Raw genomic sequence first — 18818 nt, forward strand, 5'->3', positions numbered from 1 at the left:
GTGATCCCATTTCTATGAAATGTGCAGGACAGGCCAAGCCACAGAGACAGGAAGGGGATGCGTGGACGCCGGGGCTGGGGAGGGACGGGGAGTGACAGCTGACGGGGACGGGGCCTCCTCTAGGGGGACAATGATCTGGAATTAGAATCACATGGTGATGGCTGAACAGCTCTGGACTTTGTAACAGCCACAGCATTGTTCACTTAGAAATGGGGACTTTTCTGTCATGTGAATTGAGTCTCAGGTGACAGAAAAGGGGTGGGGCGCGGTGGCTCACACCTGTAATCCCAGCACTTTGGGAGGCCGAGGCGGGTGGATCACCTGAGATCAGGAGTTTCAGACCACCCTGGCTAACATGGTGAAACCCCGTCTCTACTAAAAATACAAAAATTAGCTGGGCGCGGTGGCACACATCTGTAATCCCAGCTACTCGGGAGGCTGAGGCAGGAGAATCACTTGAACCTGGCAAGCAGAGGCTGCAGTGAGCTGAGATCGCGCCATTGCACTCCAGCCTGGGAGACAGAGTGAGACTGTCTCAAAAATAAATAAATATGGTGCGCGTCTATAATCCCAGCTACTCGGGAGGCTGAGACAGGAGAATCGCTTGAACCTGGGAGGCAGAGTTTGCCATGAGCCGAGATAGATCACGCCATTGCACTCCAGCTTAGACACCAAAAGCAAAACTCCATCTCAAAACAAAACAAAAAACTAGAGAAAAACAGAGACAGAGAAAGAAAGAAAGAAAATAAAGAAGAAATGCAGGCCGGGCGCGGTGGCTCACGCCTGTAATCCCAATGTTTTGGGAGGCTGACGCGGGTGGATCACAAGGTCAGGAGATTGAGACCAGCCTGGCTAACACGGTGAAACCCCGTGTCCACTAAAAAACACAAAAAATTAGCTGGGCGTGGTGGCGGGCGCCTGTAGTCCCAGCTACTCGGGAGGCTGAGGCGGGAGAATGGCATGAACCCAGGAGGCGTTGGTTGCAGTGAGCCAAGGTCGCGCCACTGCACTCCAGCCTGGGCGACAGAGCGAGATTCCATCTCAAAAAAAAAAAAAAAAAGAAGGAACACAGAGCCACGTGTCCACAGAACCACGGTTCACCTGCACTCCGCGGCGGGGGGCCCCACCAGGACACACGGGGCTGAGCCATCACCCACCAGGGACATTGAGCCTGAGGGCTTCGCGCCAACCTGGAGACGGAAGGCTGAGCAGAAGTGAGGGGTGCCCTTCCTCTGGGCCAGGGTGGCTGGAGGGCCGGGCAAGGCACACACGTGACACCGCGGGAGCCCCGCAGCCCACGGTGGATGCCAGCAGCACGGGAAACGGCAGCGGCACCTGGCGCAGCGTGAGCCCCAGGGGTGGGGGTGGGGGTGGCCGGGGAGCAGGTGGAGAGCGGGGAAGGGGTGGGGGTCCCACACAGACCCAGCCGTCGGCAGGAGAAGGCACACGGAAAACAAACGGACGCAGCAGGGATGCCCGCAGGCAGGACCCACGGGCGGAGGCTGCTGACCCCGCCCTGGGCAGGACCAGCCTCTGCACAGCCTTGAGTCCTCCCCCAGGCTGAGAGAAACAGGAACTGGATGGTGAAGGAACCCCATCCCCGCCAAGCGGCCAAAGTTACCACCATCAGCACAACACGCGCAACGCCAGGCACTCTGGTCCACGCCGCACTGTACATGGTGCCCTCTGAGGGATTCCTCCATCCAGTCAGGAGACAACCCCAGACAAAACCAACGGAGAGGCACTCTGGAGAAGACACACCCTGGAGAAGACGCACTCCGGAGAAGACGCGCCCCGGAGAAGACGCGCCCCGGAGAAGAGGCGCCCAGGAGAAGAGGCGCCCAGGAGAAGAGGCGCCCCGGAGAAGAGGCACCCTGGAGAAGAGGCACCCTGAAGAACTGCCTCTTCGGGGGCAAGCGCAGAGGCTGCTGACTGCTGACTCGCCCGGTCCAACAAGCTCTTCGTTTTTGCAATTTTTTTTTTTTTTTTTTAGACAGAGTCTTGCTCTGTCACCCAGGCTGGAATGCAGTGGCGCAATCTCGGCTCCCTGCAACCTCTGCTTCCCGAGTTCAAGTGATTCTCCTGCCTCAGCCTACTGAGTAGCTGGGATTACAGGTGCCCACCACCACGCTCAGCTAATTTTTGTATTTTTAGTAGAGACGGGGTTTCGCCACGTTGGCCAGGATGGTCTCGAACTCCTAAGCTCAGGTGATCTGCCCACCTTGGCCCCCCAAAGTGCTGGGGTTACAAGCTTGAGCACTGCGCCCGACCTGTAAATCTAATTTTTAATTTTGTATAGAGATGAGGTCTCATTATGTTGCCCAGGCTGGATCCACGTGTCCTTCACGGACAAACAGTGGGCCCCTCCACGCGTCCATCACGGACGAACACAGTGGGGCCCTCCACGCATCCATCACGGACACTCGGACAAACACAATGGGCCTCCCACTGGGAACTCCCAGGCTCAAGCGATCCTCATGCCTCAGTCAAATAGATGGGACCCAAATACTGGGACTACAGGCTTGCACCACCATGCCCGGCTAATTTTTTCTATTTTTTATACAAATAGGGTCTCACTATGTTGCGCAGGCTGGTCTCAAACCCCTGGGCTCAAACAATCCTCCCGCCTTGGCCTCCCCAAGTGCTGGGATCACAGGCGGGAGCCACCATGCCCAGCCCTGACTCAAACGTGACCTCCTGCATTCCCAGGGGCAGAATCTCCCAGGCACACTGGCCCTACTCGGAGTCTGTGAAGTGAAGACCACTAGGTGAGCCATGATCAACCCTTCCCTCAGTGACATCCCTCCCCACAATCAACCCTCACTCAATGACCTCCCTCCCACGATCAACCCTCCCCTCAATGACCTCCCTCCCCAAGATCAACCCTCACTCAGTGACCTCCTTCCCCAAGATCAGCCCTCCCCTCAATGACCTCCTTCCCCAAGATCAACCCTCACTCAGTGACCTCCTTCCCCAAGATCAGCCCTCCCCTCAATGACCTCCTTCCCCAAGATCAACCCTCACTCAATGACCTCCTTCCCCAAGATCAACCCTCCCTCAATGACCTCCCTCCCCACGATCAACCCTCACTCAATGACCTCTTTCCCCAAGATCAACCCTCAATGACCTCTCTCCCCACAATCAACCCTCACTCAATGACCTCCCTCCTCATGATCAACCCTCCCTCAATGATCTCCCTCCTCATGATCAACCCTCCCTCAATGACTTCCCTCACGATCAACCCTCCCCTCAGTGGCCTCCCTCCCCATGATCAACCCTCACTCAATGACCTCCTTCCCCAAGATCAACCCTCCCCTCAATGGCCTCCTTCCCCATGATCAACCCTCACTCAATGACCTCCTTCCCCACGATCAACCCTCCCCTCAATGACCTCCTTCCCCAAGATCAACCCTCACTCAATGACCTCCTTCCCCAAGATCAACCCTCACTCAATGACCTCCTTCCCCAAGATCAACCCTCCCCTCAATGGCCTCCTTCCCCATGATCAACCCTCACTCAATGACCTCCTTCCCCAAGATCAACCCTCCCCTCAGTGACCTCCTTCCCCAAGATCAACCCTCACTCAATGACCTCCTTCCCCAAGATCAACCCTCCCCTCAATGACCTCCTTCCCCACGATCAACCCTCCCTCAATGACCTCCCTCCTCATGATCAACCCTCACTCAATGACCTCCTTCCCCAAGATCAACCCTCCCCTCAATGACCTCCTTCCCCAAGATCAACCCTCCCCTCAATGACCTCCTTCCCCAGGATCAACCCTCACTCAATGACCTCCTTCCCCATGATCAACCCTCCCTCAATGACCTCCTTCCCCAAGATCAACCCTCCCCTCAATGACCTCCTTCCCCAAGATCAACCCTCACTCAATGACGTCCTTCCCCATGATCAACCCTCCCTCAATGACCTCCCTCCCCAAGATCAACCCTCACTCAATGACCTCCTTCCCCAAGATCAACCCTCCCCTCAATGACCTCCTTCCCCAAGATCAACCCTCCCCTCAATGACCTCCTTCCCCAGGATCAACCCTCACTCAATGACCTCCTTCCCCATGATCAACCCTCCCTCAATGACCTCCTTCCCCAAGATCAACCCTCCCCTCAATGACCTCCTTCCCCAAGATCAACCCTCACTCAATGACGTCCTTCCCCACGATCAACCCTCCCTCAATGACCTCCCTCCCCAAGATCAACCCTCACTCAATGACCTCCTTCCCCAAGATCAACCCTCCCCTCAATGACCTCCTTCCCCAAGATCAACCCTCCCCTCAATGACCTCCTTCCCCAGGATCAACCCTCACTCAATGACTTCCTTCCCCACGATCAACCCTCCCTCAATGACCTCCCTCCCCAAGATCAACCCTCACTCAATGACCTCCTTCCCCAAGATCAACCCTCCCCTCAATGACCTCCTTCCCCAAGATCAACCCTCCCTCAATGACCTCCTTCCCCAAGATCAACCCTCCCTCAATGACCTCCTTCCCCAAGATCAACCCTCACTCAATGACCTCCTTCCCCAAGATCAACCCTCCCCTCAATGACCTCCCTCCCCACGATGAACCCTCACTCAATGACCTCCCTCCTCATGATCAACCCTCCCTCAATGACCTCCCTCACGATCAACCCTCCGCTCAATGACCTCCCTCCCCACGATCAATCTGCCCCTCAGTGGCCTCCCTCCCCAGGCCGTGAAGGCTCTCCAGCAGAACCAACAGTGCTGCAGAGTCCACTGGCCCCAGGCACTGCCCGGGTCCACGGCTCATCTGCTTTCTCCTGTTGCTCTGGCTGCCAAGAAACTCAGGGCTCAGGTGTATCAATAGTTACCAGGCGGATCGCCTGAGGTCAGGAGTTCGAGACCAGCCTGGCCAATATGGTGAAACCCCATCTCTACTAAAAATACAAAAATTAGCCGGGCGTGGTGGCGCACACCTATAATCCCAGCTACTCGGGAGGATGAGGCAGAAGAATGGCTCACACTTGGGAGGCAGAGGTTTCAGTGAGCCGAGATTGCACCACTGCACTCCAGCCTGGGTGACAGAGCGAGACTCCGTCTCAAAAAAGAATAGGCCAGGTGCGGTGGCTCATGCCTGTAATCCCAGCACTTTGGGAGACAGGCAGATCACCTGAGGTCAGGAGTTTGAGACCATCCTGGCCAACATGGCGAAATCCCATCTCTACTAAAAATATAAAAATTAGCCGGGCGTGGTGGCGGGCACCTGTAGTCCCAGCTACTTGGTAGGCTGAGGCAGGAGAATCACTTGAACCCGCCAGGTGGAGGTTGCAGTTACCCAAGATGGCGCCACTACACTCCAGCCTGGGCAAGAGTAAGAGTCGGTCTCCAGAAAAAAAAGTAATGACTAGCTGTCTCGTTATGGCCTGTAGGGTTTTACATTCACCCTCACTCCCAGCCCAGGAATGGGTTCTCCCTACCAATCTCTCCTGGTTTATACAACAGCAGGAAACATTTGCAGGGAATGCACACATGCCACAGGTCACACGATGGCTTCGAATGGTGCCTCCGTTTCCCCTCGCTCCCGTGAAAAGCTACTGTCAACCTCATGGCTCCAACAAGCTGAATATGGTGGCTCACGCCTGTAATCCCCATGCTTTGGTAGGCTCAGGCAGGAGAATCGCTTGAGCCCAGAAGTTTGAGACCAGCCTAGGCAACACAGTGAGACCTCATTTCTACAAAACATAAAAAATTATCTGGGCGTGGTGGTGCGTGCTTATGGTCCCAGCTACTGGGGAAGCTGAGGTGGGAGCTTGAGCCCAGGAGGTGGAGGCTGCAGTGAGCCGAGATTGCACCGCTGCACTCCAGGCTGAACAAAAGAGCGAGACCCTGTCTCTAAAAATAAAAATTAAAAAAAATATATAAATGAAACACACACTTATCCTCTCACAGTCTGGAGGGCAGAACTTGTAACATCAAGGGTGGGCAGGGCAGGTCCCTCCTGGGGGCTCCAGGGGAAAACCCAGTTCCCGCCTTTCCAGTGTCCAGAGGCACCCGCATCCCTTGGCTTGGGGCCCCTTCTTCCCCCTTCACGGCCACAGCGCAGGCTCTTCCCGTCTCTCTCTGGCTCTCACCCTCCCGCCTCCTCTCATGAGGGCCCTGTGAGGACACTGGGCCTTCAGGTCACCCAGGAAACTCTCCCGTCTCAAGTCCATCACTCAGTCCCATCTGCAGGTCCCTGTGAGGACACTGGGCCTCTAGGTCACCCCGGAAGCTCTCCCATCTCGGGTCCATCACTCAGTCCCATCTGCAGGTCCCTGTGAGGACACTGGGCCTCCAGGTCACCCAGGAAGCTCTCCCGTCTCGGGTCCATCACTCAGTCCCATCTGCAGGTCCCATCTGCCATGAGAGGCGACACGGCAGCAGGTCCTGGGGATCAGGACGGGGACGTCTTGGAGGCTGTAACCGTGTGGCCAGCACATTTCCTCAGGTCTGAGTCGGGAGCAGAGGCTTCCGTGGCTGGCTGGGCTGGGCTGGGGGGCACGGCGCAAAGGGCCTCGAACACCAGGCTCAGGTCTGGGCTCCTTCCTGGCTCCGCAGAACCACGCGGCCCAGCCCACAGGCCTGGGCTGACTCACACCCGTCCCGTCCCACACTCGGCACCGCGGGACCACGCATCCCGTGCCACACTCGGCACCGCGGGACCACGCATCCCGTCACACACTCGGCACCACAGAACCATGCGGCCCAGCCCACAGGACTGAGCTGACTCACACCCGTCCCGTCCCACACTCGGCACCGCGGGACCACGCATCCCGTGCCACACTCGGCACCGCGGGACCACGCATCCCGTCCCACACTCGGCACCACAGAACCATGCGGCCCAGCCCACAGGACTGAGCTGACCCACACCCGTCCCATCCCACACTCGGCACTGGGGGACCACGCGGCCCGGCCCACACTCGGCACCAGGGTCAGACTTCCTCCAAATGAAGTTCTGCTGCTTTAACAGGGAGATTTGGGTCCAAGCTGCCCCACACACGGACGCTGGAGCATGAGGTGGCTGTAGGCAGGGTGGGCAGGGAGCCGGGCGGGCGGTGCTCACAGAACCAGCACAGTGGCCCCGAGGGCTCCGGGCTGAACAGACACAGCAGCAATTGTTCAGGAGGGGAGGAGCAGGAGAATTCATGAGACAGAGATGGAGACGGAGACAGAGACAGAGACATGGAGAGAGACAGAGACAGGGAGACAGAGACGCAGAGACATAGAGACATAGAGACAGAGGCAGAGAGGGAAACAGACGAAGACAGAGAGGGCGACAGAGACAGAGAGGGAAACAGACACAGAGGCAGAGAGGGAGACAGAGAGACAGAGGTGGAGAGGGAGACAGAGAGACAGAGGCAGAGACAAAGAGACAGAGACAGAGAGGGAGACAGAGAGACAGGGGCAGAGACAAGCAGAGAGGGAGACACAGACAGAGACAGAGAGGGAGACAGAGACAGAGGCGGAGATGGAGACAGAGACAGAGACTGAGAGGGAGACAGAGAGATGGAGCAGAGAGGGAGACAGAGACAGAGAGGGAGGCAGAGACAGAGAGGGAGACAGGCAGAGAGAGACTGAGAGGGAGGGAGACAGAGAGAGAGACTAGGAGCAGGGGGAAGAGGGAGAGAGAGAGACAGAGAAAAGAAAGAGACAGGCCGGGCACGGTGGCTCACGCCTGTAATCCCAGCACTTTGGGAGGCCGAGGCGGGCGGATCACCACAGGTCGGGAGTTTGAGACCAGCCCGACCAGCATGGAGAAACCCTGTCTCTAGCAAAAAAAAAAAAAAAAAAAAAAAAAAAAAATTAGCCGGGCATGGTGGTGCATGCCTGTGGTCTCAGCTGCTCGGGAGGCTGAGGCAGGAGAATCGCTTGAACCTGGGAAGCGGAGGTTGCAGTGAGCCAAGATCATGCCATTGCACTCCAGCCTGGGCAACAAGAGCAAAACTCCGTCTCAAAAAAAAAAAAAAAAAGAAAGACAGGAAAGAGAGAAGGAAGACACAGAAAGACGCAGAGAAGGGGTGAAAGAAGGGGGCGGGGCAAGGACAGGCTGACCCAGGGCTGGGGCTGGTAGGAAGGCAGTGGCGGTGAGGAAGGGGCCACCGCCATCAGTCACACCCCGGGCTCCTCCCCTGTGCGTCCCCTGAAGGGTGCGGCACGGATGCCGGCTCTGGACAGGCGCCTCCCCTGCCTCAGTTTCCTTCTGTGTCCGGCTGGCATGGCGCAGCGGCTTGCCACACCTTGGCCAGGACCAGATCACATGGGGGTCGAGGGCTACTGCGGGTGAGGACAGAGCCCCTGGGTGCACCCCGCTGACCTCAGCCCCAAGATGAGCAGGGGCGCCCCCCTCCCCTGAACACAGCTGGTAGGCCAATTTCCAGGCCACACACTGGGGGCTATAGGACAGGAATGCACCCTCTTCCCGTCCCGGAGCCCAGGAGTCTGAAGCCAAGGTGTCTCAGGGCCATGCTCCCTCCCATGGCTCTGACCCACCTCTTCCAGCCCTGGGGCTCCAGGAGAAACTGACCTGTGGCCACACCGCCCCAGCCCCGGCCTCCGGCGTCGCGCCAGCTCCCCATCTCTCCTGTCTCTTCTGAGGACCCTTGTGCTGGATTTCAGAGCTACCTCATCTCTTCTTGATCCTTACCCAATGACATCCAAAAAGACCCTACTTTCCAGGAAGGTCCCCTCACAGACTCTGCGGGAGAGGCGGACTTGATGGACACGGTCACTCCAGCACAGACTCAGGGTCCGGCTGGCTTTGCCCCGCTCTGCTACGGCCCTGAGTGGGGAAAACTGGGCCCGGGGTCCACCCGGCGAGCTGTTTGCGGGGCCTGGGTCTGGGTGAGCCCTGGGACCTGAATTGGCTCCATTCTGTGGCAGCCACACCTGACCGCTTCTCTCTGGATCTGGCCGGCTTGTGCCCATCCCCCCAACAGCTCTGAGGCCCAGGCAGATCTCACATGCCCATTACACAGGGGAAGCGGAGGCTTGGGGGAGCTGAGCACCAGGTGACCCTCGCTCCCCGGCAGGCCCTGGAGGTGGTCTGGCCCAGCAGCAGCCCCTGGCCCCGGGTCCCACACGAGAGGCTGTGGTATCTGAACCGTCCCAGGGAAGCCGATCTCTGTGGCACTGGGTGCTCCAGAGCTGCCGAGAGGAAGCTGGGGCACTGGGAACCCCTTGGGGAAGGCTGTGAGGGTGGGGGTGGGGTCCACCTCGTGTGGAAGGGGGAGGCTGTGAGGGTGGGGGTGGGGTCCGCCTGATGCCGAAGGGGGAGGCTGTGAGGGTGGGGGTGGGGTCCGCCTGATGCCGCAGTGGGAGGCTGGGAGCCCCCTGCGACCCTGGGGAGAAGGAGGTGGAAGGTTCTCTTCCTTTGGTATGTGAGTTCCGTTTTCAGGTGGCTGTTAAGGGGTTGGGACTCCAATGTGCAGGGTGTCTGGACCCGCCTAGAGGGAGGGCCGTGGGGGCAAAGGCTGCCAAGGGTGTCTCTCCCAGCACCGCCCTCCCCGCAACTCCCTCTGTGGCATTGCCCAGATGCTCGCAGGGACCCCAAGGGCTGGGCAGGGCTCATTGCTGACACGAAGGGCCAGTCACTGGCTCTTCCCCAAAACCAAGCCACATCTCTGGGCTCCTACTGCCCCACCGTAAACCCTGTGGCCGGGGGGTCAAGCCGAGGTCACTGAGTCCCAGGCAGGCCTGAGCGAGAGAGGTCGCAGGGCAGCTGGAGGGGTGGCCCAGACTCCACCCTGCCCCCCACGGCGCGGTGAGCTCCTAGGGCTCCTACCTGAGCAAAGTCGCAGGTCTTTGGTGGCAAGCTGGAGGCGGTGGCCACGGGGGCATAGCTGGTGTCTGGGCAGGGCTGGCTGCCGAGGAAGGAGGCGGAGCTCATGAACGGGCTGGAGGGAGACGGGGGGAGGTGAGATGGGGTGCTCAACCCACTCCCTCAGTAACACACCTGCACCCCCATGGCTGCAGCCAGAGGCCCCTCGAGGCCCCACTGGAGTGTGCCCAGCCCGGCAGGACCCATGGCCCCGTTGCACATACGGAGAGGCCTCCAGGGGTGTGGTGGTCAAGCCCGGGGCTGCCCTCCCACCCCTACTGAGCACAGCCCGGCAGAGCTCCTACGGAACAGCTGCCTGGTGGGCGGGCGGGTATCCAGGGCCACCATCCCGCCCTCCCCGCTCCATCAGCAGGACTCGGCTAAGGGTTCATTCTGGCGATTCAGAACCCCAGCCTGGCCATCCCTCCCCGATACACAGGCCCCTTGACCCACACCTCACTCCCGCCTCGAAGGAGGAGAGCACTACGGGCAGAAACCCAGGATCACCGTCCTCCAGGGAGGGCTCAGGTCGGAACCCCCCCACCCTGTCACCCTGAGGATGGCAGAGGACACAGCAAGAAGAAGGTCCTGGGGGCCCCCTGCCCAAGGGCGCCTCTCTCCAGATGATCCCAGGAGTAAAATGCGGCTGGCAGGGAGGCTTCTCTGCCCTTCTCCACCCCGGCCCCCTTGGCCAGCTCCTGCACTTGAGAGAGGGGTGGCCACCGTCCCCAGGGCCTCCTTCCCTCCCACCAGGCTCCCCAGGCTCTCCCTCCAGAAGCTTCTCTCCAGCAGGGCTGGCAGCAGGCCCAGGTCTCTGCCCAGTGGGAGCCACAGGCCTTGGGTTGGAGGCGGCCCTGGGCAGACCTGCTCCCGGGGCAGGGACCGCGTGGGGGCCACTCTCCTCCTGCATAGAAAGGTTTGCAAACACCAGCAGGAAAGAAGCATCCACTCCACTCCCGGGCCACAAACAGCTGCTCCACAATCTCCTGGAGTCTCCCAAGGCTCTGGCTATACCTGCTCCCAAGCCCTTTGCACAGCCTGCTCGCCTGCTCGCCTGGCCAACTCCTACCCCCCTGCAGAACCCAGCCCAGCTGCTGCCCTCTGTGGGAAAAGTGCCCTTCCCACCCTCCTTCACCCCAGAAAACCTCCCGCCCCTTCCCACCCTCCTTCACCCCAGAAAACCTCCCGCCCCTTCCCACCCTCCTTCACCCCAGAAAACCTCCCGCCCCTTCCCACCCTCCTTCACCCCAGAAAACCTCCCGCCCCTTCCCACCCTCCTTCACCCCAGAAAACCTCCCGCCCCTTCCCACCCTCCTTCACCCCAGAAAACCTCCCGCCCCTTCCCACCCTCCTTCACCCCAGAAAACCTCCCGCCCCTTCCCACCCTCCTTCACCCCAGAAAACCTCCCGCCCCTTCCCACCCTCCTTCACCCCAGAAAACCTCTCGCCCCTTCCCACCCTCCTTCACCCCAGAAAACCTCCCGCCCCTTCCCACCCTCCTTCACCCCAGAAAACCTCTCGCCCCTTCCCACCCTCCTTCACCCCAGAAAACCTCCCGCCCCTTCCCATCCTGGTGTCACCTCCACAGGAGGCCCCCCCAGCCCCTAGCCCACACCTCCCCGCCCTCTACCAAGCTGGGCTCTCGAGGAGAGGGAAGCCATGGATCACAAAACAGCGTTTCACAAACAGGGGTCTCAGCCTGGACCTGGCCCGTGGGGTGGAGCCTTCCAGGACCAAGTGCACACCACCCTCCAAACCCCTCAACAGGACTTTGGGCCCTCGTGCCCTGCACCCAGAAGTCCGTTTGTAACTGTGACTTCAGAATGAGCAAGCCTGGGGGCCAGGTGGGGAGGGTCCCGGTACTCACCGGCTGTCGCTGGAGAAGGCAGGGTATGGCGGCAGCGAGAAGGTGTTCCAGTAGGGGCAGTGCAGCATGGCGCTCTAGAAGAGACAGCGGGCATCAGTGAGTGGGAAGCAGAGGACCTGCGGTGCAGCCCGGCTAAGCCCTCCGGACAGGGTGACAGGCCGAGAGGCTAGGGAGGCCCCGCAGTCAGGGTCCCATCCCGCCCCTGCTGGTATCTCCTGGGGAGTCATTTAACCGCCCCGTGCCTCAGTTTCCCCACCTGCACAAGACCCCACCCAAGGCTTGCGGTGTGGTCTGAAGGCACTGAACCACCCGCGTGAAGGGCTCAGCACAGGTCTTGCTCTACCAGCAGCCCCATGTGCAGGCCCGCAGCCCGGGAGTCTGCATCTCACACAAGACCTGGGGGTGCCGCTGGCCCCGGGACCCTGCTTGGAGGCCCCATTCTAGGAGGTGGAGGATCGGACCGTTTGCGTGAGGGAGACGCGCACCCGCTGCCTGTGGTGGAGGGTGGGTGTGGGGGGCTCCTCGGGCAGGGCCTGGGGCAGGCGAGGGCCTCACACCACCTCCAGGCCCCTCGGACAAGCTGATGTGCCCGGGAAGCTCAGGCTGCTGCGGGACGGGGCCCTGACTTCTCAGAAGCTGCACGGGGCTGGGGTGCGGGGAGCCTGCTTTGGGAAATGGTGACCAGTGGCCTGGAGGCTCAGCCCGAGGTCAGTGGCGGCGTGAGTGGCTCCAGGTTGGCCGAATCTCTGGTGGGTCTGACTCCAGGCCAGGCTTACCCAACACCCTCGCCAGGAGCCGATGTCCCCACCCCATGTTTCTCTGGGAAAAGCTCACTATGCCTGCCCTTGGGAATGAGAGCAGCGTGGGGCACACGGCAGGCCCCAAAACCTGAGGATGGGGAGCACACGGGGCAGCAGCGGGCCCGAGGTCAGCACCTGCGGCTTCGGGGGCAGGGCTGTGGACACCTCGTGCCCTGAAGAATGGGCACCCCTCAGCAGGGCCCCTACCTGCACAGGGCCAACCCCACCTGCAGCAGAGAGACCCTGCCGTCACGGACGCCCCCACGGTCACGGGGGAGACCCTGCCGTCACGGACGCCCCCACGGTCACGGGGGAGACCCTGCCGTCACGGATGCCCCCACGGTCACGGGGGAGACCCTGCTGTCACGGACGCCCCCACGGTCACGGGGGAGACCCTGCCGTCACGGACGCCCCCACGGTCACAGGGGAGACCCTGCTGTCACGGATGCCCCCGTGGTCATGGGGGAGACACCACCAGCCGGGGGCATCATCCTGCTTATCCCAGCAGGACTGGGGGCCATGCTGGCTTCCAGAACAGGGTGGGGGGTTCGCCTACTTCCCTGAATCCCCCAGTGACCTCTCCCAGGCCCACGCGAGCCCTGCTCCTCTATGAGGCCCTGATGCAATTCCCTCGGGCTCGGCCACCTCTGCCCCTCATTCACCTCACACTGGCTGGGAACCAGCCTAGATGGCCGGGGGCCACTTTCTGTACCCGCAGGTGCTGGGGGGGGGATTCCAGGACCCCCAACAGCCTCGAGATAGGCAAACCCCTCAGGGTGACCGCTGCCCCGCTCCTCCAGCTTTTGCATAAAATAAGTTTATCAGCAAAAGCCCACAGTTCCTCCCCGCACAGAGGCCGGCAGCCTGGGCACCCTGAGCTCCTGCACCCGTGAGAAGACCCTGTGCAAGCGGCTTGCAGGAAGCAGGGCCACCAGCCACAGGGGCTCCAGAGCCCGGGTCTCCTGATCCTTCCCCTCCTGCCCTTTTGGGAAGAGAGAAAGCCAGCCCTGGAGAGAAACAGGAACTTCCCAAGGCCATGTGGCACATCCGGAACATTCTGGAACAGAACTCTGACTCCAGACCAACCCAGCCTCCTCAGATGAGCTGGAGTCCCTGTCTCAGGCACACACGGTGCCTTGGGCCAGGCTGGGCAGGGCCACGGCCAGGGAACTGCAGCTGCAGGAAGGGGGCGGGGGGCTTGGGGTCCCAGGGCGGGAGGACCCGGGGGTCCCTGGCTCACCCAACATGCTCCACCTGTACCCAGGCCACGCTAGGGGATGGGACGGGGGGAAAGTCCTGACTGCCTCTATCCCAGCCTCCTCCCTCCCACAGCCCGTGGCTCCTCTGAGACCTGCCATCCACAGACACCCGAGTCCCACCCCACAGGGGTGCCATGGGCATGGCAGGCCAATGAGAGTCTTCCCTGGGACCTTCTCTGGCAGCCAGAGGGTGTGGCTTCACCTTTAGACGGCAGGCCCTAGCACACAATTGGTCCAGAGATGGGCACCTGACCCTGCCCAGACAATCAGAGCCTGCGTGGGGATTTTCTTTCCTTTCCTTATTTTGAGACGGAGTCTCACTCTGTCACCCAGGCTGAAGTGCAGTGGCACGATCGTGGCTCACTGCAACCTCCACCTCCCGAGTTCAAGCGATTCTCCTGTCTCAGCCTCATGCGTAGCTGGGATTACAGGTGCCCGCCACCACGCCCAGCTAACTTTTGTATTTTTAGTAGAGATGGGATTTCACCATGTTGGCCAGGCCGGTCTCGAACTCCTGACCCCAAGCAATCTGCCCACCTCAGCCTCCCAGAGTGCTGGGATTTCAGGCGTGAACCACTGCGCTGGTCGGTGTATTTTTATTTCTAATTGAATACTCTGGGCATTGGAAGAGGCTGGGCTGTGCGTGTGCGAACTCAGTCGACCCTGCCCAGAGGTGTCCATGATGTACCCGAATGTGACGGAACCCGGAACAGGGAGGGTGGGATGAGCCTCACACACGGGATGGGGAGCAAAGCCGGTTACGCGCACGGGTGCGCCCCGGCCTGAGCCCTGTGGCTGCTGTCCAGTGCCCCTGCCGGGTTCCAGCCCTGTCGCATCCCCCGACTGTCACTGCTAACACCTTCCTGCTCCTGCTCGGATCCTTGAAGATGGCTCCTCTGTCTCCACATCCCATAATTCGCTTAATTATTTCCCCACCATGGAGCCTCTGGGGAGATTCCAGTTTCCTGCCGCTATAAATAGTGCCGCTCTGTCTTCCCCTCCCTCCTGGATTAGTCCCCAGGGTGTGTTTCCGAGATAGAATTCTTGGATCGGAACAAGCTCCTGGCGGGTTTCAGGGGATGGAGCTGTTCCGGTGGGGATGTGGCTTGGCCAGTCCCCTTTACGGTGGCCCAGGTGGCTGACCGACGGCCGGTACTCGAGCTCCACCGGGGCAGCTGTGAGGATCCAGCCTCAACCACAAGGGACTCAGGAACTAGGGAGGGGGACAGGAGGGGTCTGGGCCGCAACAGGGACCCTGCTACGAGAGGGGTACCCTGGCCCCGGCTCAGAGCCCCCTCTGGACGGTCAGAACATGGCAGGAAGCTGCCCAAAGCCCTCTGAGGATGGACTGCCGAGGGGTGTCTGTGATGTTCGCCCCACAGGCCAACCTGGGTGTTGGGGTAGGGAGTGCCCAGGAGACCCTGGAGTCCTGGAGGAGGTCCTGCTGCTTGATAGGAGAGGGCAGCCCCTCTGTCTCCAGGTAGGAAATCCCCAGGCAGGGCCGGGCGTGGTGGCTCACGCCTGTAATCCCAGCACTTTGGGAGGCCAAGGCAGGCGGATCAACTGAGCCCAGGAGTTTGAGACCAGCGTGTCCAACGGGGCAAAACCCCATCTCTACGAGAAAATTAAAAAAATCTGCCGGGCATGGTGGCGCGTACCTGTGGTCCCAGCTACTCAGGAGGCTGAGGCAGGAGAATCACTAGCCCAGGAAGCAGAGGCTGCAGTGAGCCGAGATCGCACCACTGCACTTCCAGCCTGGGCAACAGAGCGAGACCCTGTTTTAAAAATAATAAAACAAAATAAAATAAAATGAAATAAAATAAAAATAAATATATATATACACGTTTATATATTTTTAATTAAAAAAATTTTTTTTTCTTTTTGAGCCACAGTTTCGCTCTGTCACCCGGGCTGGAGTGCAGTGGCGTGATCTTGGCTCACTGCAGCCTCTGCCTCCCAAGTTCAAGCGATTCTCCTGCCTCAGCCTCCCAAGTAGCTGGGATTACAGACACCTGCCACCACGCCAGGCTAATTTTTTGTATTTTTAGTAGAGACAGGGTTTCACCACGTTGGCCAGGCTGGTCTCAAACTCCTGACCTCAAGTGATCTGCCCACCTCGGCCTCTGAAAGTGCTAGGATTACAGGCATGAGCCACCGCGCCAGGCCTATTTTTAATTTTTTTGAGATGGAGTCTCACTCTTGCTGCCCAGGCTAGAGTTCAGTGGCGCAGTCTCCGCTCACTGCAGCCTCCGCCTCCTAGATGGAAGCGATTCTCCTGCCTCAGCCTCCCGAGTAGCTGGGAGTACAGGCGTCCGCCACCGCGCCCGGCTAAGTTTGGTATTTTTAGCAGAAGCGAGGTTTCACTATGTTGGCCAGGCTGGTCTTGAACTCGGGACCTCAGGTGATCTGCCCACCTCCACCTCCCAAAGTGCTGGGATTACAAGCATGAGCCACCGTGCTTGGCCAGAAACATATTTTTTAAGTAATTCCCTCACTGACAGGTTCCTACAAGTAAAGTTGAGCCCCCCCTACAGCTGACGGCGAAGGAACTGGAAGCTCTGCAGGAGGGAGAATCTCCTCAAATGTGCTTCTTGAAAAGCTGGGGCCATGAGTAGCCTCCCATTCACATCCCCATGGGGACCCTCTCCAGGGCCCACGGGGGCGGGTAGAGCCAGACTCTGGGCCAGGAAGGTCAGGTGGAGGTCACGCCGTGTCCACTGGGGCAGCATTCCGCACGACGTGACCCCGGGCAATCGGAGCGGGGCAAGCGCCCGTGGACCCTGTCGGGTGGGCCGGGGGTGGGGCTCACCTGCAGGGGCGGCGGGCTGTACAGGAGGCTGCCCGCCGGCGGGGGCTCATGCTGCGGGTAATCCCTGTCCATGGCGGGCCCCACTGCAAGCATCGGGCGGCAGGCGGGGTGGGGTCCTCGGCCGGGCAGCAGGCGGCGGGGCTCCGGGACCCAGGGCCGCCGGGGCGTCTATCTGGGCTTCTCGCTCCGTGGTGGCGGTGGTGGCGGCGGCATCATGATCTGCAGAGGGAGACGGGGACGTCCTGAGAGTCCGACGGTGGTGGAGAGTGGTGCTCCCCGGCCGCCTCTCCCTCAGGCATGACCGGTCCCAGCCTGGGCTGCAGCTCCTGCTACCCCCTGGGCCGGAACCAAAAGGCGCTCCTTCCCCTCCCCGCTCACCCCCACCCACCATCAGCAGTGCCACCCAACCCCTCTGTGCTACCCACAGCACCTTTCCTGGCCTCCCCGGCCCCAACTACAACGATTAAGGTGGGCCCGACGGGGCTGCCCAGGTCACAGGGCAGCCGTAGGACCAGGCACCCAGGCCGTGAGCAGTGGAGCTGCGGGCTGACTCCCCCACACCTGGCTTTGTCAGCAGCCGGTCTGAGACTGTGGAGGGAGAGTCCAACCCGGGCCCAGCACCCAGGGGAGCCCAGGGGACGCTGGACCCAGCCCTGTCCCTCAGGCAGCAGGGGCTCCAGAGTGAGGTCTCCCAAGGAGGGGGGTCGGGCCACGCAGAGCTGGAAGAGCACCCAGACCTCGTTTCAGGCTAATCACACACCAGCATCCCCACTGAGAACGTTCCTGGGCTACAGAGCCGAGCCCCACACCATCAGACGCCAGGGACAGCGCCCACGTGCCCCGCGGCCTCTGGCACACGGCCAGACGCCCGCCAGGCTGAGCCCCCACCAGGCCCTACCCGGCGAGTGCAGGGACCCAGGCTGGCCCGTGGTGGCAGGGAAAGCTTTCCAGGCGTCCGCCCAGCGTGCTCGCTGCCGAGGGCGGCAGGAAGGGGAGGCGGCGGCCACTCCCGGCCAAGCCCTGGAGTGAAGAAATCTCCGGGACTTCCAGTAATTGCCGTCCAGCCACACGCAGGCACTTGTGCAATCCCGTGGGGGAGAGGCACGTCTCTGCCCGGCGCTCCAGAGACAGTGGCTGGGGAACAGGGGCTGGGGGTCGGGACTCCTGTCCCAGAGACCAGATGGAGGTGGTCAGGCACAGTGGGGGCCACCCTGCCAGGCCGTCTCAACTGTCCGCGGCCTCTGCCTGTTCCCTGCGGTCAGGACGCCACAACCCACTGCCACCAGAGCTGGGACCCTTGGCGGCCCTTCCAGCTGCCCACGGGGACCTGCGACACCCTTGCCAGGACGGCCCTTTAGGGGAAGGGACAGGTCTGCTGGGATCTGGGGTCTTGGCCAATCCTTGTCAAAGATTCTGGGTCAGGCAGGCAAGATCAAAGCCTGGCTCCACCTTCTGAGTTGAATAACCTCAGACACCCAAGCTCCTCCAAGCCTCGGTATGTTCCTCTGGGAGACAGGTTACCTGGGTAGAGCCTGGGACCCCCCACCCCGGCCCCGTGCGCTGGTGGCCACAAACAGCTCTGCTGGGCCCAAGGCAGCTGCTGATACTGGGGTCCCCATTCAGGGGCTCACCAGTGCTAGGGGGTGGCCCACCCCCTGCCCTGGGGCTCAGCAGCCCCTCCCCTGCAGGGACTCCCCTCAGCTCCTGTCAGCACCCCTTCCTGCTGCAGGTTCCATCTCACGGCAGCCACAGCCCCAGAGCTACGCTGACCCTTTCCACACCCAGGGCGCTCCTCAGCTCTGAGGCCACACGGTCCTGAGCTGATGGGCAGCAGGGCCCAGGGCCCATGGTGGATGAGCTTCGGGATGGGGCACCTTGGGCAGCTCTGGGGCGACCCCATGACCGTCCTCGGGATACACCATAGCTGAGGGACCCCTCCAGCAGCAGGGGCCCTGAGCTCGCCTGTGTCCAAGTCCCCCAGGCCAGCACGGTGCTCCTGGCAGCTCCTCCCTCCCTACGGTCTCTAAGCCCCCCACGTCTGTGGACGCCCCTTCCAGGCGGCAACCCCAGGAGGCTCAGGGGACCGGGTTCTTCAAGGGGAGGGCTTCACACATGGCATGTGACCTGGAGTCCATGCCTTGGGGACCTGGAGGGTGTGGAGACCTGGACCGGGAGGGGATGGGAGCAGGAGAGCAATGCGGACACCAGGCACAACCAACCAAGAGTCAGGACCCAAAACCAGGAGGCAGAGGCGGAG

The 18818-nt window shown here is 60.9% G+C and overlaps 1 protein-coding gene across 2 annotated transcripts in view; it reads right to left on the reverse strand.

The window, feature by feature from the left end:
* Nucleotides 1-18818, reverse strand: part of SBNO2 (strawberry notch homolog 2) — a 72316-nt gene that overhangs the window by 31381 nt on the left and 22117 nt on the right. For both annotated transcript variants that reach the window (XM_055371037.2, XM_055371040.2), the window contains exons 2-4: nucleotides 16562-16780; nucleotides 11694-11767; nucleotides 9791-9902 (exon numbers count right to left, since the gene is read on the reverse strand). In XM_055371037.2, the coding sequence (XP_055227012.1) occupies nucleotides 9791-9902; nucleotides 11694-11767; nucleotides 16562-16654 (279 nt within the window). In that variant the 5' untranslated portion in view covers nucleotides 16655-16780. The remainder of the gene's footprint in view (nucleotides 1-9790; nucleotides 9903-11693; nucleotides 11768-16561; nucleotides 16781-18818) is intronic.

The sequence above is a fragment of the Gorilla gorilla genome, chromosome 20 (genome assembly GCF_029281585.2).
Source record: "Gorilla gorilla gorilla isolate KB3781 chromosome 20, NHGRI_mGorGor1-v2.1_pri, whole genome shotgun sequence".
In the NCBI taxonomy this organism is placed as follows: Eukaryota; Metazoa; Chordata; class Mammalia; order Primates; family Hominidae; genus Gorilla; species Gorilla gorilla.